The following is a 24,039-nucleotide window of genomic DNA, read 5'->3' as shown; positions in this document are numbered from 1 at the left end:
TCTTTTGGAACTTGGGCTTGGTGTATTGTATCCCCATGTGCCCTCCAATGGGGGTGGGGGTAGGATGCAGAGGGTGGGGCGTGGCGGGAGGGGAAGAGAAGCCAGAACACGACTCCATCTCTGTTTATGCTCAAGGGAACCTGGATGTCCGTGTGACTGCCCTGAGCGGGGTCAAGGGTTCTTGGGCCTTAAGGCAGCATCCTCTCCCACAGAGCAGAACACAGAGGGAGAGGGGATGGCGGGAACATCCCACTGAGGAGGGGAGGCAGGCGCCTCCACCTGAAAAGACAGCAGGGAAGCAGGGTCAAAAGCTTGGCGGGGCCACGGGCATGGAGTCAGCCCAAACACCCAAGCTCCTTCAGCCTCTGGCATCCGCTCCTGCCTTTGAGGCAAATCAGATCACCCAGGTGTGCACTGTCGAGGTGTCTGTCTCTCTCTATTGGTGAGATGCAGGGAGTGGTGAGCTGTTAGAAGTCACTGGTGGGGGACCACTAGCCACTGTCCTACCCACACATTGTGACCCAAGACCCAGAGTATGAGGAACGAGGCTGTGTAGTAAACAAATTAAAACAGCTGTCAACTGTGTATACTTCCACGGGACTTGATCAGACCGTCTGTGTGACCTGCTCACAGATTACAACTTGAGACACATAATCCCCAGTTCAGTTTTCTAAATCAGCGATGACCTCCGGTTTCACGGGAGCACCATGCTGAGGATGGTGCACGGTGGGGATGGTGGGTGGTTCTGCCCGGCAGGCTTCACTATGGGGACCGGGAAGTGCTCCCTGAGACCGGCTCCCTGGGAGCACAGCTCCTTTTGGTTAAATACATAAACTACCATAAAACCTCGGTTGTAACAACTACCGTGGTGATCATTTCAATGCAATGAATGGCATTAAAACAAACAGAACCAGGGCATGATTGAAGAGCTCGAGAGGTGGGAGCAGGGGCACAGCGTGTCATTTAGGTTTATTACCCTGGGTCTCAACCACCCCAGTGGCGCAGACCTGCCTGCACTGCGGCTGAGTCATGTTTGATATCGCAAACAAGAAGCAATAAAAAACTTTTATGGTCCCACGCTATTTCCATCTCTTATTTATTCTTCCCCCCCCCCCCGCCCTGTTTTTAAGCCATCCTTTTTGTTTTCTTCTTGCTTATTAAGTTGGTTACTATGGAGATCATGACATCAGTAATCTTGATTAAGCTTAATGGTCTTGAGGCAACATACAGAGTAAAGGTTTTTATACTTCCTTAAAGTGGTTCGGCCCCAGAGAACAGCAACATGAGGACTGAGGGCTGAGGGCTTCATGCTGCTTCTCTAATGGGGGCAACACACAGTGGGGCGGGGCGGGGGGTGTGAGGGGGTGTGGGGGGCAGAGCCCTGCCCCAGGCCAGCTGGCCCGAGGGGGGGGGGGCAGCAGAAGCCGCTCCTGCAGAGAGTGACACTCCAGTTTCCAAGGTCCCCACTGAACCCTTCGCCTCAGAAACACAAATGCCATTTCCCTTTAGATTGGTGAGCATGCCAATAATGGCAACAACTACGCACATACGGTTTTATGGAACTTACTAAATTGTGGAAGACTTTTAATCCACCCGAGACCAATCTGAATCTAAAAGCACTAGATCCTTGGGGGTGTTTTGTTTTGTTTTTTTTACCCTTAGTCTTTCCCATCTACCAAGAAAGCATATTCTACTTTTTTTTTTTTTTGGTCTTAATCATCTGAGGATATTTTCCCATTGATTTTTAGAGAGAGGGAAAGGGGGGGGGAACATTGATGTGAGAGAGACACATCAATGAGTTGCCTCCTGCACATGCTCTGACCGTGGCTGGGGACTGAGCCTGCAACGGAGGTGTGTGCCCTTGACTGGAATCAAACCCGGTGACCCTTCAGTATGTGGACCGATGCTCTATCCACTGAGCCAAACTGGCTAGGGCATGCTGTACTTCTTAAAGCTAGAATTCATTAACATATATAACATCTAAAAGCTTCCATAAAAAGACCTAAAGACTTAAACTACTTGATAATAATGTGCATTTCTTGATGTAAAACCACTTCATAATGGACAGAGCTGTTTCTATCATTCCTCCACGGGCCAGAGGGAGTGGGCCAGCCTTACAAAAGGCCTTCTTGGTCTGCAGTCTGTTTATATTACTGTTATAATCATAGCGGGGTTACATTAGGGACTTGAGCACCGTGGATTTTAGTATCCACAGGGGGCCTGGAAGAATCCCCCACAGATACCGAGGGGCCGCTGCATTAAGTGAAAATAAAGTTTCAAAACACTATGTACATATGACCCCACATTTAACTGCATATATGTTTTCCCCACAAAAACAGCATCTAGATGTAAAAACACCAAAATGGTAAATAGGTAATCTATAGATAGAGGATTACAGATTTTATGGATTTTTTTCTCTATTGTTTAGTCCCCTAAAATTTCTACCATAAATATGGACCGCTTTTGTAATGACATTTTTGTAATTAAGGGGGAAAGATGGGGCTTCCCTGGTCAGCGTCTGCAGCTCCGCCTGTCCCCTTTGTCACTGTTCATCCCCAGCTCCTTTCAAACGCACAGAGCAAAGCCCCCTGCGGGGCCTGCCAGGCCTTGCCTCCCTGAAGGCGGATTTGAAGCAGCCACTTAGCTGCGAAGGCCAGCTCCTGCCCAGGGGCCCAGGTCCGCTGGGCGCTGGCTGGGCCGTGCTTCCCGAGCAGGCAGCTGATGCGGGGGCACTTCTGGGCCTCTGTGGCATCATTACTCTGGCTCTGCAGGGAACAGAGGCATTTCTCCCCCTCCTACTGGGTTGTGCGAGAGCCCGATCAGCACCCTGGAATGCCCCGGGATTTCTTTTCTGTTGGAAGCTGTGGCAGCTCTTTTGAGGAGCAATACCACGACTCAGAGTGGACTGAAACAGAATACGCACCGCCGGTGGCTTGCACACCCAGAAAGCCCTCCATTGCACCCCCAGGGTCTGGGTGGGTGTTTTCTTGGCGGCTGATCCTCAGAGTCCATGCAAGTCCCCAGAAGGGTGATGCAGAAAAGATAAAAGCAGGGGAGGTTTTGTTTTAGAAAACGGAAAGAACTGAAGCTTTTATAGTAGTGTGCCATCACACATGTGTGCAAAGCTCTGAGTGATGGGGAAGCGCCACTCCTGAAGTCGAAAGGAATCAGCTGCACGACCAGCACTTTGCTGCGAGCAGGAATGCTGGGCTGATCTGAGCATGACGGAATACAGAATGGTGTAGCCACTTTGGAAAAGGGTTTGGTACTTCCTCACAGAGGTAAACATAGAGTCACCATATAATTCAGCAGCCTACTCCTGCCTACATCCCCAAGAGAAAGGAAAATGTTGCTGCGGACATTCATGCACAGGTTTTTGCACAGGTTTTTATGTGGATAAAAATTTGTGTGGCTATTTAACCACATAAAAACCTGTGCACGAATGTTCACAGCAACATTATTTATATTAACCAAACAGTGGAAACTAGTCAAATGTCCACCAACCAATAAAATGTAGTTTATCCACATAACAGAATATTATTCAGCAGTAAAAATACTGCAGAACAGACGAACCTTAAAAACACGCTGAGTAAAAGAGCCCAGTAACATAATACTACATATTGCATACTTCTACTTATACAAAGTGTCCAGAACAGGCAAATTTATAGAAATAGAAAGTAAGCGAGTCATTGCTTAGGGATGGAAGTAGGGCTATATATAAGGTGTGACTGCCAATGGCTTTCTTTTTGGGTGACAAAAATAGTCTCAAATTAGTTCGTGGTGATGGTTGCTCAACTCTGAAGATACTAAAAAACATCCAAACAAACAAACAAAAAACAACAACAAAACACCCACAATAAATTATACAATTTAAATGGGTGAATTATATGATATATGACTTATATGTCAATAAAGCTGTTAAAAAGAGAGAGAGAGAGATGAGCAGGGAGGGAGGGTGGATGGGAGGAAGGAGAGATATTATCCTATAATATCTCTTCTAGAAAATGAGAATAAGATGTAGGATTGATTTTTGACAATACAGAGAGGACAAGACATAACTCCACTTTTCAAAGTATATATATTTTTATTAATTTCAGAAAGGAAGAGAGAGAGAGAGAGAAAGATAGAAACATCAATGATGAGAGAGAACCATTGATTGGCTGCCCCACTGGGGATCGAGGCCGTAACCCGGCATGTGTCCTGACTGAGAATCGAACCATGACCTCCTGGTTCATAGGTCGATGCTTAACCACTGAGCCATGCCAGCCAGGCGAGAAATAACTTTACTTTTCACAATTTCTTGTCTTGGCACACCCTAAAGACTTCATTTTGCTACTCTATCACAGCCCAATTCTAAACAGTTCCAAGGCCTGTCAATCATGCCACTAGTGTACATCCTGTCCACCCCCACCTCCCAACTAAACCTTCAGTGTCGCGTCCTGGACAATTACTTGAGCACTTTATGACAATACCACAAAGCCATGCACAACAAGGAATGGAACCTTGAGAAATTCATAGTGTCATCTACATATGGGGGTCACAATTTCCCCTCCTTTCTCAGCAGCCACCACTGTCATTGTGGAAGGTTTGCCAGAACAAGCAGATGCAACAAAGAGAGAAGGCAGATGGCCTGGATCAGCTGGTGTCCAACTGACCCCAGCACACCAGCCTGGACCGTGTGTCTGCTCCTCCGGTCGAGCCCAGCCAGGGTGAGGATCAAACCCAAGAGTGAACGGCTCAGCCAAAAGGAAAGTCCAAACTGCTGTGGGGGAAAGCCAGCTATCGGCGGGTCACCTTTTGATTACGCAGCTGGTGCCAAAGATCTGGGAGATTCCAAAAGGTCTTCTTCCTTTTCTGTGGCTCGGTCTTCCTACCATAATTCAGGATATAAGCATTTTCACTCTGTGCAGAAGACAGTGCATATACAGTGGTTGAAGGTATGAAATTTGGCATCCAACTGCCTGGGTTTGAGGCGTGGTCACTGAATTAGCCTTTGCACATGTCATTTGCTCTCCCTCCTGCACGCCTGTTTTCTTTATGTACACTGAGAATGATAGTAGCAGTAACTATTTAAAGTGCTGATATGAGGATTAAAATGAGGTAATTCATTTATGGGAATGCCTTTAGCAAGAGCTAAATATATTATTATTAGTAGGAGGAGGAGGAGTAGTAGTTGTTGTTGTTGTTGTTGTTTCTTACTCTATAATCTTTCTAACAGGGAGGGATTATAATAATAATGAGAATCCACAGATTTATAACTCATTCTGATGTAAACATATATACCACGTATAATACTGAACTAGATAGTGTTCAGAGAATTGGAAAGAAATGACTATAGACCTTGTACTGTTTGTTTGGAGAAAAAACAAGAGCTCATGAAGGGATTTATATAAATTATTCTAAGGATTCACCATAAGTCAGAGAAAATGCATTTCCCATGGGTAGCTTAAATGTGTAGGAAATGGCCGAGTCGTGGCTTGAAAATGAAAACTTGACTCATGGTGGGGATTTAAAGTGGGTTAATTTCATTTCAAGAAAATAGCATCACGGCCACATAAATAACGATCCGTGCATATAGGATGCTGAAAAACAGGGTTTATCTTTTCAGAAACTTCTACTAAGGAGATACAACAAGGCTAATTTGAACACACGCGCACGTGTGCACACAAACTTGCGCCTCAACCGCAAGTACAACCAGGAGAAGCCTGAGTGAAAGTTTCCAAGTTGAAGGAAGAGGTGGGAAACAATGAAGCTGGGGAAAATCTAGCAGGTGCGGGGAGGATAATGCCATTTCCCAGCGCAGCAGATGTACAAGTGAAACAGTATCCAGTACAGTCCATCAGATGGTAATTATAGCTGGACGGGGTAAGAACAGCCAAGATGAAAAGGGGCAATTCAAAGGGTAACTGAATGCCAGCGAGTGACATCTTCCCGAGAGATCACATACCAGGAAAAGCGGGCCAGCACTTAGCTGTAAGAGGGGGTGCGTCTTGGGGGGGGGGGGGGGGTTGTAAATAAGCCGTCATTTTTCTTTGGGAAAAGGATACAGGAAAAATGGAGGCCTTAAAGAATTCATTAGTGGGGAATGAAACAGACCATCTCTAATAAGCAACCATAAAGGAAATGACGGCAGTCACCGAGTGCTCTACAAGTATGATTCCTAAAACGATTCTGTCGTCTGAAAGATGAGGGATTGATTCGGCCACAAAATTTTTTGAAGGCGAGGGAGAGAGAGATGTGCACGCTGTAATTCTATGAACACCGAAAACCAAAATGAAGAAGTAGCGTGATGAAAAAAGTGGGTGATTGGAAGCATCTATTGATACGGATACTGAAGCAAGAACAGGAGCTGTTTAAGTTCCAAGCAGATTTTCTGGTGTTTAATATCACAAGTCAGAGTCGCTTCAAATCCCAGTGCTGGGAAGTGAACAGTGCTGGGGACCAAACTCATTCACTCCGGAAAGACTCAGTAGGGCGGGTCCCACCCCAGGGCACCAGGGGTGCGTCTGGCTCTCACTGCTGTGGGCCAGGCAGCCCTCTCCCACCTCAGGGTTGAGGACCTGAGCAGTCCCATCTTAATACTGACACTAGAGTGTAAGCTCCTTGAAGGCAAGGGCTGATCGCAGTCATTTCTGCATCCTCATAGCAGGGCAGGAAGGAGGAAAGCAAGCTTGCTCACAGACCCGCCCCAAAGTAAGTGTGGGTCCCCTTGTTTGGGCCTCTGATTAGCATGGCCTTTCCGTCCCTTCAGCCAAATTCTGAGGGTCTCCCGAGACCGCAGTTCTCGTACAAGTGGGCCACGCTGATTTATTTAGTAAAGAATTGCCATTGGAATAATTCTCAGAATGTAAATGCAAAGGCCAGGAACGCCCATTCAAGCTAAGAGCCCTCTCTCTTGTCCAGGCATCTATCCTGATTGGCCATGGAGATATGATGATGACTCTTTGGGGCCTACCTCTGTCATGTGTGATGAAAATCATTTACATGTTTTCCAGGTCCTTTCTTACGGCCTGATATGGGGCAGGCTGTCAATTAATAGAAACAATGGGGAAGATATTGTGGCAGGAACACCTATCGTCCAAACCAGGCAGAAAGGACCAGGGCCTAGGGGTGGGAGGGACTATCTTTCCTGCCACGCGGTAATGAATTTCAATCACTGCTGGCCTGTGCCAGATTCAAATTGGCAACCCATGGAGATGAAACGCTTTCTATCCCATTACTCATGCCTGGAGGGATCTGTTTCCTGGAAGACTGGCCTCCCAGGTGAAAGGGAGGGATGAACGGTCACTCTGAGGTGGCTTAAATCGGATAAAAGGTATGAGTGATGAGTGCCCAGCGAGAGAAATGTGCAGACATGGAGGGGGAGCTAAGGGGCCATCTGAATCTCCATGCACTGGGGGAGGGGATATAAAACGTAAAGGTCAAAAGCCCAGAATTCATCTAGTAAGGAAACTGCTTAAGCTCACTTAGTTTAAGGCTGCAATACTATTTGCTCTTCTAAAGAAAAAAAAAAAATCAGTGCACTCATGACTGTATAGAAAGTCCTAAAAAATTCCATTTGGCTCATTTCTTCTCTGATTAGCAGCCTAAAGCATTAAATCTACCTAAAATGTTAAAAAGAAAACTTTTAAATAATATAATGTAGTATTTTAACTTTTGAACATCTAGGTCCCATCACATGTGGATTATGCTCTTGATAATCCTCTCATCAAACTTTCAAGATTTCTGAAATTTTTACTAAATCTAAATCTCTACCAAAACCTTCTGAGGAATGAATACAAGTAGCAGTAAAAGTGCTTCTTAAAAAAGCCAGACTTCACCAATACAATGAACAACGCAGCGCAACGTAACAGGTACCAAGCATCAGCTCGACCCGCGGGTAAGCGGTGGCCTTTCTGGACCAGGGATTTCAACAACCTGTCCTCTGCTCTGTCCTGAAATAAACGGGGGCTCCGGGGGTCCCAGAACACTTACATGACCACAGGAAAGGTTGTTAAATGTGAGCAACGATTTCATTCATTCCACCGGGGAAGTAATGACAGGACTGTTTTGAATGAAACACCATGTGTTCTCTGGCTATCTCCCACCGGAAGCTCCAGCTCACCTCAGCGTTGTCAGACTGTCAGGCTCTGGAGGTTTGGAGGTGGGGCTGGGGGGCGAAGAGGCGCCTGGTGCTCAGAAGAACAGCGCTCTTGCTATCCAGGCAACAGCTCCGTACCCCGCCCTCCGGCCCAGCCCTGCCACTCCTGTCATCAGGGGACTGTTCTGGCCCAGTCACATGTTGTATCCATACCTGAAGGTGTCTGTCTCGGCAGTGGCTGCAGAAGGGTAGCGTCTCTCCTCCTCATCTGATCTGACACAGCAGCTGCATTATCTTAAATGCAGCCCCTTCATGACTGATACAAGCTCTGTTTCAGTGACAGGTACAGATGAAGCCACCCGCCCTGACACCGAAGCTCTCTTTGCACCACACATGTGGTCTTAGCTCTCATTCCAAAAGACTTGTTTCCCAGGACCTCCACACACAGACCGGTCACCCGGTGGTGCTCCCGGAGGTCCCCCGGATGGGCGTGCACTCCTCTCTCCAGCATGGACAGAGAGTGAGCTTCCAGGCTTCGGCCCTGCTAGCTGAGACACACCTTGGATCCTGGATGGAATGATGTGCCCGGGGATTGCGTCAAAATGACCTGGGAGGGCGGGGAAATGGGTGGGGGTGTAGAAGATCCAAAATCGGCCCAGAGTTGAAAATTGTGAAGCGGGTTGCTGAGTACCTGGCAGTTTCAGTGCCACTCAACATGTGGTCTGAGACAGGTGCCCGTCGCAAAGTATCACTGGTCTGTGAAGATGTAAGTGTAGAGGCTGAGAGAAGCATCCAGAAGCTTTCATAGCAGCTGAACAGAGCAGTTCTATGTCTGTTAAGGCTAGCGATAAAATAAGTAAGCCTGAATTTTTGTCTGTTTTTAAATCTCATTTTCCAAGGAACTCACTTGAAGAAATGAGCCAAATGGAACTCACGTTTCACAAAGCTATCAGACAGCACCTCTCAGAGCAGATAGAAGCCCCGCTTTATAGGTGACCCCCTACCTCTGTACGCTTTGCATTTCCTACGTACAGAGTTGGGAGAGGGAGGAGCTGCTATTTGCGTTTAGTCTCTACTCCAATATAAATTTAGAACAGTGGTCGGCAAACTGCGGCTCGCGAGCCACATGCGGCTCTTTGGCCCCTTGAGTGTGGCCACGAAGTTTCAATCGCACTGTACGTGCGCGCCCGCACGTGGTATTTTGTGGAAGAGCCACACTCAAGGGGCCGTAGTTTGCCGACCACTGATTTAGAACTTGTCAGAAAATAAATATAAATTTACCTTTTACAAAGATACCTGTAGATGTCGGACTGAAAGCAGCCTGGGTCACAGTGGGCAGCTGCCTCTGGGATGGGTCTTGGTGGGGGACCCCTCCAGGCACCCACAGTAAAGTGGGGGCAGGGCAGGGGCGCGCTCCTGCAGCGCTGGGGTTGTCGCGAGCTGCTTATTTTAGCACACCCAGCTCTGATGAGCAACCTCTTGGCTCAGCGTCTGGAGAGTTTAAACTCTCCACTTTCCTTTTTCTCTCTCTCACATGGACAACTGTCAGCCCACTGAGGGATTTTTTGAAACTTAGTTAAGTGGAAGTGTATTATTCAAACACTACAAGCCTACATGTAAGTCAGCTTGACAATACCATGCGCGTGGCTGTGTGTACATATACATGCCCACCTCCGTTGAAAGCGAATTGGGTTTTATTTCTGTGCCTGTTCTTGTTCTGGGGCCGTTCATTCCACGGCCAAGCCTCCAAGCCACCCCAGAGCAGCGAATCATTCCTGTCCATCATCCTGGCTCCCAGCAGAGGAGCTCACAAACCCAGCTTAGGAGTCAGGCCCAAACATCTTAGGTGCAGCCCGCCCCATTTTCTCCCTTAGCCTTGTCCGAATTGTGAACGGCCACCTGTGCCTTGCAAGCAACACAGGATGGAAGGGGGGCTCTGCTTTTGAGCAAGGGGAAAGAAAACAGAGCTCAGCTGGGGGGCTGGCTCCCGGCCACCTGTCCTGAGCCACGGCAGAGCCTGTGAGGGGCCAGGGGGTGAAGGGAGGGGGGAGGCTCCTGTCTTAGGCTTTACTGGGAAATGACCACCTGAGGGAAGGACTGCAGGGGAGCCTCTGCAGGGCACCCCGGGGAGGGCACGCGCGCCAGGCTGCCTGTAATTAAGAAGCAGCCTGCTCCCGAGAAGACGGTGCTGCCACCCCATCTGCCACGCCCGCCCGAGCTGGCACCACGCCTCCTGCCTGCTGCCGCCGGGCTACCCACCGGTTCCTTGGAGACCTCCTTTGATGGAGCGTTGATGCCAAGCTTTTCCAGAGGATAGACAATCTGTCGTCGTGGTCGCACGGGAACCAAGTAATGAAGGGCGGACGTCAGGGAGTGGGCGTAGGAGCTCTGGAACTGCAAGACAGCAATCTCCACTTAGGGGAGGAAATGTCAGAGCCTCGCAGCACAGATGCCTGCGCGTGGCTTCCCAAACACACAACCCCGCACGCGGCCAAATCGGAGGGGGAAAAACCCAGCAAATAAACAAACACGCTCGCCGAGCAGAGGAATGAATTGCGGATAATGCCTGACACTAATGAAGATAATTACGAGAGTAATTACATTACTCTCTCTGTGGGAATGACAGATAAACAAGTGGTTTGGTTGATGGGATTTTCAGTACAAGTATTTTCCCCAGGAGGATATTCTTCTCCACAGCGAACATGAATCAGCTTCATTTGACCCCATTAAGCTGTGTTATCTGCGTCCTGTTAACCTTTGCGTGTGTGGCGCGAGCTGCTGTAAGGAGGCGCGGAGAGAAACATGTCATCTGAGGGCAACCGGGCGCAGATGTGAAAATCCTCCTGTTTGTGAGAGCACAGCCCCTTCCCTGGGCCTCTGGTGATAACACCCGTGTTTTGAAATAAAATGATGAAACTGGGGAGTGCGGGGTAGGTGGGGGAATTAGAGCGTGTTATTTTGATTTAAATTAATACTAAATTATGACTCAAATGTATGGTTACTGAAATGAACTACGATAAATCGTGTTTCAGGAGAATGCTTTAAATATAAACTTTACTCAATTTTTAAAACTTGGCAGAGAAAACTGAACATGGTGATCTTTCTTCCTATGAATTCTTAGGGATTTTGGTGAAATTAATTCAGCGTTTCAAGCATTTAAACATCAAGAGTTTAAACTGTGAAACCCACATTTTTTTTATTGTCTAAAGTTTTACATATGTCTCCCTTTTTCCTGATTGACACTGGGCAAGCAATTCCCACCCTGGGCAAGCCCCCGTCACCCCAGTGTCTGTGTCCATTGGTTATGCTAATATGCATGCATACAAGTCCTTTTGAAACCAACATTTTAAAAGATATATCGATTGTACTTCAGCTGGAAAATAAAGAAAATAAAACTAAACTGTAGGTGTAGTTTAATAAATAAGCTGGTTTACCTGTGACTTACTTGCTATTCTAAAATGCCCCCAGGCATTTCTAAGAGCTTCTGGAAGGGATTTCTAAAATCCTTCCCCACAGAATCTCGCAGCCTGACTTTACCCACTGAACACAGACTCAGGAGCTCCCAGCCAGAGCTCTGTCCATGTCCAGGGAGATCTCTCAGTCCATGTCCGGGCAGGACGGGGTGGAGGAAACCATCTTCATAATATGAGCCTGGAGCTCATTCTCACTTCTGTCTCCTGGGGACTCATTTACAGCAGAATCTGAAAATCCTGACCTGAATTGTTTGGTACTGCTTCTTACACTTGTTTAAATGTATATGTGTGAGTCGCCCGGAAGTGCAGACTGAGGAAATCTGTTCCCAACTGTTTCTGCGCCCCATATGAAACAGTGCAAAGCATATTCCGAATCTATGTAAATACGTGGGCATTCAATAGAATGTCCAAGACACTGTTTGTATTATGGATGCAAAAGAACTTTCTACCAGCTTGGCGCTGGCATGCAACATGATGAGTAAAAACTAAGAGTTTAATATCACAACCCAAACGTCACCAAACTGGCAACTGGCCGACAGCAAACTAAAAAGAAATTGTGCAGGACCAGGATCTTCCAGCAAATCTGTTACCTTCCCATCTCATTAAGCTCAAATCTAGGGCATTCACACTGATGCAGTGCTGCATTGTGGCCAAAAATAAAAATAAAAAAAATCATCACTAAAACATGTTCTGTATCCCAATAAAACATGTCTGTATCCCAATAAAACTCTTTTCCACATTTTTCCTTCTTTCTTTCTTCCCCATTCCCTTTGTACTTCTCTAAAAGGCTTTTGTTATGTGACTGTACTCATACACTTTAGAGTGTTTTTAAGTTTAATGTTTAAGACCATTTAAAAAATGCTTAGCTCACTTGTAGAAATATGGTAACATCAGAGCTTCTAGGCAGAGCGTGAGAAAGTTTTCGGTCATGAATGGGACCTGGGACAGTTTCTACCTAGTCTGGAGGTGGAATCGCATCACCTCTCAAGCTGAGGACCAGGGCTGCCAGTGATGGAGGAACAGCATGCAGGAAACAACGCCTGGGAAACCCAGCTCGAAGAGGCCCTTCCCTGAGGAGCAACCAGGACACTGTAGTGAGTGTGTACGTACGTGTGTGTGTGCGCGCGCGCGTGCTTGCACATACACAGGGTGGGACAAAAGTAGGTTTATAGTTGTGAGTACGTGAAATACAGTTTATTCTTGTATTATTTTTATTGTATGATCTTCCATAGGAACAACTGTAAACCGACTCTTGCCCCACCCTGTATGGGAGACTCAACTAGGCACTTTGAACAGACAGAGGAGCATCTCTGCCTTCATGGAAAAAGATAACATGTTAGCTAGCGAAAAGTGCCATGAAGAAGGCTAAAGCAGGATAAATGAGCGCAAGACGAAGAGCTTGCTCTCTGTGCAGGCACACGGACATACTGCCTACACAGCAGGCATGTGTTCATTAGAAAAGCATCAGCTACGTAAGTGTAACAAGTAGGGTGCCGAGTTCTAAGGGTACTTGCTAGGGACAGGTTAAGTCAGCATCACGCATCTCCACCTTCTACCCATTCCTTTTATGCGGTGATGATAGTGCTTATTTGAATGCTGTGACTGCACATCAGCCTCACAGGACTGAGCTGACTCTTTCTATGGGTTCGTCACTCAAATGCTCTTTGCCTGAAGAACACGATGGGATCATTCTGGCTTTTCCGTGGTGCGTCATAAAGAATGGTTTGGTTTTCATGCCCTCGGAGCACTGCTGCATCGTTTTCAGTGTCTGTTTTGTCAACGTGGAAAAGCCAAGAAATTGTTCGACTAGTTCTATTGGTTGTGATTGTTCCAGAAATTCAAACCCTGAACCTTCACTGTGGTGGGAGGGCCAAACTCAGTCTGGCCACTGGAATTCAGAGCCTCACTATAATCCAAGTCCACCGAGCGAGGCCGGAACAGAAGATGGCACGCAGCACCAAGGCCACTGTGAGCACTGACCCACGGGAAACGCGAGTGACCGCGCCTCTCACCTTGCCCTCCCGGGAAGCCGGGTAGATGGGGTAGTAGAGACAGGACTTGTGTCCCAGGCGGAAGATCTCCTTCAGGAAGAACTTGGTGTAGTGCCGGAAAATGGGGTTGATGGCGAAGTGGAACAGGTGCGCATGCTCCTGGCGCTGGTGGTGGCTGAAGTAGATGAAGTCTTCGATGTTGTAATGAGACCGGATGTACTCTATATCCTGCAACGGGACGAGGGCAGAACAGGTGAGCACATGTGTTAAACAGACGGCATGTGTTTGGTGATAAATACATTTTAAAAAGCTGTCTAGGTACCATAGTAAGAAATATGTTTTTCTCCTCTGATTTACTACTTCATTCTCCTTGCTAATTTTTAAGAATTAAAAATTCTGTCTCACGAAAGCCACTGTTCTGATGGCTTGTCTCTGAGGCTGCCTAGCTGTGGATTTGTTCCTCACAGAGAGCATTGCGTCCCTGCTAGTGACCAGGTGGCGGGACGGCAGCTCTTTGCCGCGGATGGGCAAAGGGGGCATGAGCTGGTCAGCACGACCGACCACGCATGTGCAGATGTCAGGAGCAGGACAACCCCCCTCTCCCAGCATCTGCTGGACTCGTTACTGTTCCTGTCACATGTTAATGTGGAAACGAGCCACCCCACAAGTCACACACTTTGATTGGCACATGTGGCTGGGTGGGCCTACGATAAAACTGTGAGGCTGGACCTCATCCGTCGGCACTCCTTAAACTTGTTCTCTCTGTGACACAGTCACACGCCGCTTCACAACTGGGATACACTCTGAGAAATGCGTCGCTAGGTGGTCTTGTCATGCGAACATCATAAAGTGCAGGTACACAAAACGTAGATGGTACGCCTCTACCTACATAGGCTGTATGGTATAGCCTGTTGCTCCTATGCCACGAACCTGTATTGCATGTCACTGTACAAAACAGCACAAGATTAAATCAAGCACAAGAGAAAATGATGGCATCAAGAGACTCAGTAAACCCGAGATGTCTAAGATGGCATACTGTTTTACAGCAGACTTCCTTTTATTTTTGTGAATCCTCCCCAGAGGATATTTTCCCACTGATTTTTAGAGAGAGCGGAAGGGAGGGGGAGAGGTAGGGAGAGAGAAAAGTCGATGTGAGAGAGACACATCGAACGACTGCCTCCCGCATGCATCCGGGCCAGGATATCCAGCCTGCAACGGAGGTACGTGGCCCTGGCGGGAGACAACAGTCTGCAGGCCGAACGCTCTATCTACCGAGCCAAACCCGCTGGGGCCAGGCTTTTTTGTTTATAAGTAGAAAGAATACATTTTACAGTAACAATGAAAAGAATAGCACATATGTAACCCAGCAACATAGTTGTTTATCACCATTACCAAGTGTTACGTACTGCATGTAACTGCATGTGCTACACTTTTATATGACTGGCGGGTTTGTTTACACCAGCATCGCCACAAAAACGTGAGTGAGCACTGCACTGGGCTATGACATTAGGACGGCCCTGACGGTGATCGGAATTTGTCAGCTCTATTATACCCTTATGGAACCACTGTCTTATATGCGGTCTGTCATGGACATTGTTATGTGGCACATGACTGTATAATATTTTTTTTTAATTTTTAAATTGATTTTTAGAGATAGAGGAAGGGAGAGAAAAAGAGAAACATTGATGTAAGAGAGAAACATTGATCGATTGTCTCCTGCACTCGCCCTGACCAGGGATCAAACCTGCAACCTGGGTATGTGCTTTGACCAGGAATCAAATCTGCCAAGTTTTAATGCACAGGACGACACTCCAACCACCCGTATACCTTTTTACACTGTGGAAGGTCATTTAAAGGACCGGTGAGTGTTTACTTGTGAAAGGAAATACTGCACACACAGCTCCTACTTCTTTTGGGCCGGGCAAAAACCAGGGCACGTGACTCTCTCATGACAGCAGTGCACACACTTGATATGCAGGAAAAATCAAACCGCTTGCAGACTGAAAAGCACCTACTTATATTTCGTCTTACTTTTCACAGTAAAAATGTCCTAAAGGCACACTTTCAAGAAGAGGAGTTGGCCCGGATGGCATGGCTCAGTGATTGAGCATTGACCTATGAACCAGGAGGTCACAGTTCAATTCTCAGTCAGGGCACATGCCGGGGTTGCAGGTTTGATTCTCCGTGTGGGGCATGCAGGTGGTAACCGAGCAATGATTCCCTCTCATCATTGATGTTTCTGTCTCTCTCTCCCTCTCCCTTCCTCTCTGAAATCAATAAAAAATTTCTTTTTAAAGAAGAAGAATTGAAAAATGCAAGGAACTTTATTTATGCTGTGATTGGCAAGGTTGACACTAGAATATCCTGGAAAACTGTGAGGGTTGTGTCTAAGCTCCTCAAGGTTCCTTGTCTTTCCAGCACACACACACACACACACACGCACGCACACACGCACATGCACACGCGCATGCGCACGCACACACACACACACACACACACCTGCACACACGCGCACGCACGAAACGGGGTTTGGGGTAACCAGGCCAGTGTGGTATCCAAGGGCAATTCTGGCAATGTCTGACCTTTCTGTCTGCATTGACCCTATACCTGCCTTTACACTTAACATGTTTTACTTAATTATCAAGGAGGCATCCCTCATTATAAAATAAAATGAGTAATAAGTGTAGGGCTGAGAAATCGGTAAAAACCAAAACAAAGAACCAATAGAGGTTATTAGCTCAAAACAGCAGATGGGCCATGTGCATCTAATTTTCTTCCCATCCCAAATCCCTTACACTTAAACAAAAAATTATTTCTAAAATAATGAGGGGGAGTGATGAAGAGACAAAAGAGTAAGGCAGTTTCACCTTAGAAGGAAACGTACCGAAGTTCTCTCCCACTAGGTGAACCTTCCTACCCTGGTCCTTGCCTGCTGCCGCCAGTACCACCACCACGCACAAGAGGAAGCCAGACGACTGGTGCCCCTCCCAGTGAGACGGGGGTGGGCAGGCCTCCAGTGACTGGAGAGAGGCAATGGAGACAACTGTCAAGCATACCCATGCCAGGCAGCCATACTGGTAATCTGATCTGTCATTCATGACATGAACAGACTTTGGAGGAAAACTGACAAATGCAAAAGACCAGAATAGGGAAACATACAACTTACACTCCAGAGAAAACAGAGGTTATTTAGGGAACAGAAGAGAATTAAAAAAAAAAAAAAAAAAAAGCTACTCAGTGTCCTCAGAGATACCACAAAGGATCTTGAATGTAGCATAACAAACAAGCGGCTACAAAAAAGAAATAAGAGACTTGGAAGTTAAATATATGAACCCTGAAATTAAAATTCCAATAGGGAGCCTGGATAATAGAATAGACGTGACTGAAGACTGAATTAGGGATCCAGAAGACAAATTAAAGAAATCTAGAAAAATGTACAAGAGATTAACAAATATGAGAAGAAAGTTAAAAGATAGTAAAGGATCAATTTAAAAAGTCCAATATCCATCTAAAAAGGAATCCAAGAAGAGGAGAATAGAGAAAATGAAAGGGAAGAAACAGTTAATAAAATCATAGAAGAAAGATGTCCCCAAGTTCAAAAAAGGCATAAGACACTTCTTGGTAAAATTTCACAAATTCAGGTATAAAAAAAAAACATAGAAGAAAACATACTAAAGAGAGAGAAAACAAACACACATACATTTATTTATATCAGTGACCTTGGACACTGAAAGACAATGAGAGTAAAAAACATCAACATTCTGATGAGCAATAATTTGTATAAGAATTCTATACACATCCTGACTGGTGTTTCTCAGTGGTTAGAGTGTCGGCCCACACACCAAGGGTCGCAGGTTGGATTCCCGGTCAAGGGCACATACTGTGTTTTCAGGTTCAATCCCCAGCCCTGGTTGCGGCTTGTGCGGGAGGCAAACAATCAATGTCTCTCTCACATTGATGTTTCTCTCTCTCTCTCTCCCCCTCCTCCCCTCCCTCCAAGGCTCTCTATTATTCAATGGAAAAAAATATCCTCGGGTGAGGATTAACAATAACAAAAAGAATTCTATACACAAGCGAATAAATATTCAAGTGTGAGGACAAAATAAAAGCTTCTTGTATATGTATGTATGCAGAGACACTACCTACCACCCTCTCTAAAGGAATTACTCAAAGACATATTGAATCAAAAGATAAAGGAATCTAAGGATAAGGAGAGTTTGAATATATTAAAGGAATAAAGTCATATGAACATCTCCATAAATGCCAAAAACACATTTGATAAAATTCAACACTCACTCACAATGAAAACTTTCAGTAAGCTAGAAATGGGAGAGAGCTGCCTTGCCTTGATTAGCAACATCTCCCAGTAACTACGGCAAATATTTCACTAAATGGGGAGAAATGCACAATCATCCCCATTAAAATAAGAAACACCACAAAAGTACCCATTATAAACACTACTATGCAATGCTATTCTAAACATACAATAAAACTGGGGGGAAAATAAGGTATAAACATTTTTAAAAGAAGGCGTGGCAGATGCTGCATTTCAAAGTTGGCCCTGATGGTAGCCCCCGTCCCTCACACTATCTACAGAGAGAAGTTGTCACATCACGAGTTGGAGTCCATTTCTCCAACCCTGGAATCTGAGCCTGTCCTGGGACTGCTCTGACCAGTAGAATGATGGTAGAAGTTATGATGGGTCAGAAAAGAATCAGTGAAAAAGCTCTCAGAGCTAATAAGAGCCTTCAAAAAGCTGGTTGAATACAAGAATACAAAATTAGTAGTTTTCCCACATATCAAAATAAACATTTTAAAAGTACATTGAAAACAGTGTGTCTATCCACAATACCCAGAAAAATAAAAAAATAAAAACATGTAGAAATAAATCCTAAATGTCCAGGATTGTGTTGGAGAGGGTCCTAGCAGGAAACAGATGGTATGTTCAAATGAGCATAACTGGAGTTTAACAAAGGGCCATTTACAAGGAGGGGGCAGGATGCAGAGAAACCAGTAGCGATGATGTAGCAGCAACTGCAAGCTATTACCACCCTCAGGAGAGGTCCTGGTTGCGGGAATCCCGTAAGAGTCTTGGAGAAGAGGCTGCCTTGAAAAGACGAGGGAATTCAGCAGAGACCAGCCCGAGGCAGCCCAATCTCACTTTCCTCCCTTCCTCTCCTCAGGGTTCACCATTGGTCAAACCTAACTGGAGCCAAAGGACAAAGCACCCATGATGCTGCCCATCAGGTTAGGCTTCCTGGGACAGAACAAGCTAGAGAAAGGCAGGGAGTGAACCTGCAGGGGTAAACAGAGTATCCAGCACACACAGCCTGTATGAACAAAGTCACAAAAGTTTTCTGAAGGTCCTAGCTAGTCTGGCTCAGTGGCTGCTAGAGCAACAGCCTGCGGACTGAAGGGTCCCAGGTTTGATTCCAGTCAAGGGCACATGCCTGGGTTGCGGCCTCGTTCCCCAGTCAGGGGTGTGAAGGAGGCAGCCAATCAGTGATTCTCTCTCATCATTGATGTTTCTTTCTCTCTCCCTTTCACTCTGAAATCAATAAAAAAATATATTAAAAAGTTTTCCAAAGAACCCAAAAGAATTCAACCACCACAACAAAAATAGAGAAAGCTCTGTTCCTACAAGAAGCCCCTCAATATTTTATTTGTCAATTCTTCCTAAATTGTTCTATAAAATCTACATAAATATAAATAAATTCATAGTAAGTATTACAAGGTTTATCTGGAAGAGAAAATATCAAAGTAAAACCATTAAAATTTAGGAGAAAAGACAAATGAGAGAAAACTCCCCCACCAGATAGCAAAGCACAGACTAATGCAATAGATACCAACAAATAAATCCATGGAACAGAATAGAGAGTGAAAATAGATGTAGGCACATGGAAACTTAATAATGTAAAGGCAGCATTTTAAATCAGTAGGGCAAGAATGGACTACCGAGTAGTAAGTACTTTGGAGTAACTGACTGTACACTTGGAAAACATAAATTCAGATGTCCACTTGACAAAACAGACGCTCGCATGTGTGCACACTCACGCACACACACAGCATGTAAACAAGTGTGAGGAAAAATGTTGGGAGAGACAAATGCCTAACTCTCAATAGTAGTAACCCTTCAGGAAGAGCAGTGGGATTCTTTTTTGCTGGTGGTGGAAGATTATGTGAATTTTTAGAATGTGAATGTGTTCATGTACTCTTTGTAATATTTTAAACACTTTTGAACTGAAAAAATGAAAATTTAAGAGGCTGTCAAGTGGGATGCAAGGAATAAGAGGCATTCATATTAAACAAGTAAAAATGAAACTTCAAAAGAGGTATTGTGTGCTACTTCATGAAATAAAGAGGCACAATCAAGGAAATTAATACCCATCCCGCAATTTACCATTTCGTCTCTGATCACTGCAATGCCAACTACTTGTTTTGCCACATCAGCTACAAATGCCCGCAGTGGTGTTCCATCCTGAAAAGATGAACATATTTTTAAGACCCTTGAAAATATTGCCATCAATGTTTCTGAAAGCCGTCAATAGTAGGTTTGAACCATGATCACACAATGGTCAGAACCACAATCTATCACCACTTACCTTTGGGCCATGTAGCAAGTTACATGGCCGCCCTGTGTTCATTTCATCTTCACTCAACCCTATATGTATTATCATTACTAGTATATCTGCCTCATTTAGGAGAAAAGAGGTGTGAGTAACTTGCCAAGCTCTCCCGCTAGTAAAGAATGACTCTACGATTCAAATGGCATTCCCTTGACTCAGAATCTTTCTTTAGCTCTGCATCAGCGGTTCTCGAATATTGTGACCTCAGGACCCCTATGCCCAGAGGACCCCAGAGAGCTTTGGTTTATATGTATATGTCACTGTTTTTTGTATGAGTAATTAAACCTGAGACCATTTTGAATTTTTGTGTAACCTATTAATCGAAACAATTTTTTTAATTTGACAAAAATATTTATAGAACAAGAAGTAGCATTGCTTCATATTTTTGCAACTCTCTGACGTCTGGCTTAATGGAAGACAGTTGGAGTCTCATATCTGCTTCTGCATTCAATATGTTACAACATGTTATTTTGGTTGAAATACATGAAAAAAAATAACTATCTTCACAAAGATACATAGTTGGAAAAGGGAGAAGTATTTAAATAATCTTTGCAGATAATTATGGATTTTCTTTTTTGATGCTCCACCCGAACTCAACAAGTGGTAGTGTTTTAAAGAGTAAAATCTTTAAATGTGGAATCTGAAACCATATCAATGAACTTTGTGTGTACTACTACCTTAACACTACTACCTTGCTGCCATTTTACACTTTGAATGATTCTTTTATATCTACTCATGATTTTGTAGCATCATGTACTGTTTATCTAGAAAATACTGGTTCACACCAAGCTCATTCAGATTTTCCAAATGTTGACCTATTTCATCACAAAATATCAAAACATCACATTTGGTATCATCTCCACCAGGCTTATCAGAAAAAGTCTGTTAAGTATTGGGAAGCTGTCAAAGTCACAATGGCAGAGACTGATTTTTCAAAATTCAAATTTTTTCTTGAAAGCTTGAATTTTAACACAGGGGACAAGTGTTGTCAGTTGTTTTCTTGGAGTGACAAGCTCACCCTTTTTAAAAGAAAATGTCTGCCAACTACCTGAGACTGAATAACCGTATTGTGTCTGCTAATTGTTCCTTCAAGTGCAAATGGTGTTCTGTGTAAATGCCGGCTGGGCCAGCATGCAACTCAGGCTACTGCAGAACTGCCTTTCTCTTGAAACAGCCAACAAACTTCAGTCTGCAGCCAAAGAGCTGTGTGAGCACTTCCCATTTCCCAAACAGAACACTAAAAATACATGCACGCGAGGATTAGGACTTAATAAAGTTAACCGTTTTTACTGTTTCAAGTGAAACTGACTTTCTCTGGGTGTTTTTTTGGGGGGAGTGGTTTTTTTGTTTTTTTTTAACTGAAATGTCTATTGAGATAGATGTGGACTCACAAGCAGTTGTTTAAGAAAAATACAGAGAGATTCCTTTTACACTTTGCCCAGTATGCCCTACTGGGAACATTTTGCAAAATACTAGTATAATACAACAAGCAGGGAACACACACTGATGCGACTGTGTGTATGTGTGTGTGTTAAGTTCCACCCAATTGTATCCCCTGTATAGGTTCATGCATGTACCACCACAGTCTGGGGGCCACCAGTGAGGAGAACGGCCTCACTTCCTTAAACCTCAGTTTCCTTCTCTTTCTCTTCTTCCTGCCATCTGCTAACACCACGCTGCTCCCCACCACACAATTCTCCCATGGAGGTCCAAGGAAATTTCAGGTTGACCCTCCATGGATCACAATGGTCCCATAACATGATGAAAAGGAAGCCAACCTGGTCATAGCAGGTACTTACAGGGTCTCTGAGAGCCTCATAGTATTGCCTTAAATCGTCCAAGATGCGTTTACTGAGTTTGAGGCTACTGACGAGATTTTGAACACCAGGAGAATCCAATAAATTGGCTAATCTTATCTTAATCGTCCTAGGTAAAGAGAAATACATTTTTTTTAGGTAAAGTACCAAACATGTATTCTCCCCCAGATGGACACAGAATTATAACGTATTTATGTAAGACAACAGTAGTAAATTATCTTTATATGACATTGGGGTTTGATTAATTATAAAAGTAACTCTTTCACTGTAAGAAACCTGGAAAACACATGAACAAAAAAGTGCAAAGAATAAGGTGAAAATTACTGATAATGTCATTAACCAGAGACCACACAAAGTTACCCTTTAGATTCATAGAATTAAAAATGTTCGCACCATGCTTTATTTCATATGTAATTCATACACAAAGCCAAATTCTTCTTCAAATTTTTTAAGTATGTTAAGATGTTAATAAATTACTTTGAACCTAGGCTGGCTTCATGAGTCTTAATTGTTTTATTTTGTTTTTTGTATTGTTTTGTTAATTCTCATCCAATGGTATTTTTTCCATTGATTTTTAGAGAGCATGAAAGGGAGAAATGATGAAGCCCTTGCTTGCTGGGTCTTGAAAATTCACCCACTTCACAAGAGTTTCTCTCTACCATTTTTGATGGACTCTGCCTCAAAGGGCAGAATTTATAGTATTTACTGAGACTTCACACATAACAAAACAGAAAATTTTATGTAAAAGTAGAAAAAAAAGACTTAACAGTGCAATTTAAACCCCAAATGGAATGAATGAATTGTTTTAGACACCTAGAAGTATATGTATAGTCAGCCTTGCAGAATATAAGGCAATTTTGTTGTAGTTGTTTTGTTAATCCTCACCTGAGGATATTTTCTCCATTGATTTTTTTGAGAAAGTGGAAGGGAGGGAGCGGGAGAGAGAGAGAGAGGAGAGAGAGAGTAACATCGATGTGAGAGAGACACATCTATTAGTTGCCTTCCACACTCGCCTTGACCGGGGCCAGGGAACACACATGCAACTCAGGTACGTGCCCTGGACTGGGAATCAAACCCGTGACCTTTTGGTGTGCGGGCTGATGCTCGACCACTGTGCCACACCGGCCAGGGCGATAGGTCAATTTTTTGATGCCCGTGAATCAAAACAACATTATGGAAAGAAGAAACGGTAATTTGAGTCTTTCCAAATTCCAAAGGAGTGATCTGTGTAACAGATCGTAACACAATTCAACAGTCACAGTGTAAACCAAACAACAAAACAAAACAATAATGATCACATGAAGTGTTCCATCAGGCTCTATCGAGGAGGCTGATTAAAAGCACCAGAAGGACTGATATCACGAAAACACTCTCAGTAATGACACAGGCCTGAAATGGTATAATGGTGACCTGCTAGGAAAAGTGACGCGGGCATCGGTGACTCACCCTCGGAAAAGCAAACAGAACGCACACACTGAGGGGAGAAACCATTTAGAAGCGAGCTGCCGAAGGGCATTTTTATTTACCAAGCAAAATTGAACATTGGTGGTATGATCTAACGTCGCGGTAAATATTTATTCATAGAAAATAATTTCTAGCACAATACATTTTAGTTGGATAAAAAAAAAAAAAGTTTGAAACATATTCCCCAAAATTAAAAAAATGGCAAATTCCAGAAAAGCCTGGTTTGGAAGGGCAGGCAGGTGGACAGAGCGCTCTCCATTCGTGAATAAACAAGAAGGAAAAGCCAGCATGAAGATTCAGATGGGCAAGCAGGGCAAAAAGGAAGAATAATAATTGATACCACATCCTAATCTCATATTAAGTTTGAAAACATCCTAGAAATCATGATATAAAGTAAAAAATGTGAAAACAGTTAGGCCCTGGCCGGTGGCTCAAAGGTTAGAGCTTCAGCCTGCACACCGAGGGGTAGCAGATTAGATTCCCGGTCAAGGGCTGGGGTTTGCTCCCTGCCCTAGGTCGGGGCATGTGCAGGAGGCAACCAGTTGATATGTCTCTCTCACATCGATATTTCTCTCTCCTCTCTCTCTA

The 24,039-nt window shown here is 44.6% G+C and overlaps 1 protein-coding gene across 1 annotated transcript in view; it reads right to left on the bottom strand.

Moving 5' to 3' along the window:
- CFAP61 (cilia and flagella associated protein 61) overlaps nucleotides 1-24,039 on the bottom strand; it is a 247,115-nt gene that overhangs the window by 135,426 nt on the left and 87,650 nt on the right. Inside the window, exons 14-17 of the mRNA XM_036320969.1 lie at nucleotides 21,970-22,096; nucleotides 19,945-20,022; nucleotides 13,566-13,772; nucleotides 10,340-10,474 (exon numbers count right to left, since the gene is read on the bottom strand). Of these exons, the coding sequence (XP_036176862.1) occupies nucleotides 10,340-10,474; nucleotides 13,566-13,772; nucleotides 19,945-20,022; nucleotides 21,970-22,096 (547 nt within the window). The remainder of the gene's footprint in view (nucleotides 1-10,339; nucleotides 10,475-13,565; nucleotides 13,773-19,944; nucleotides 20,023-21,969; nucleotides 22,097-24,039) is intronic.

This window comes from Myotis myotis, unplaced genomic scaffold (genome assembly GCF_014108235.1).
Source record: "Myotis myotis isolate mMyoMyo1 unplaced genomic scaffold, mMyoMyo1.p scaffold_m19_p_9, whole genome shotgun sequence".
Classification (NCBI taxonomy): Eukaryota; Metazoa; Chordata; class Mammalia; order Chiroptera; family Vespertilionidae; genus Myotis; species Myotis myotis.
This window is presented reverse-complemented; position numbering and strand designations above follow the sequence as displayed.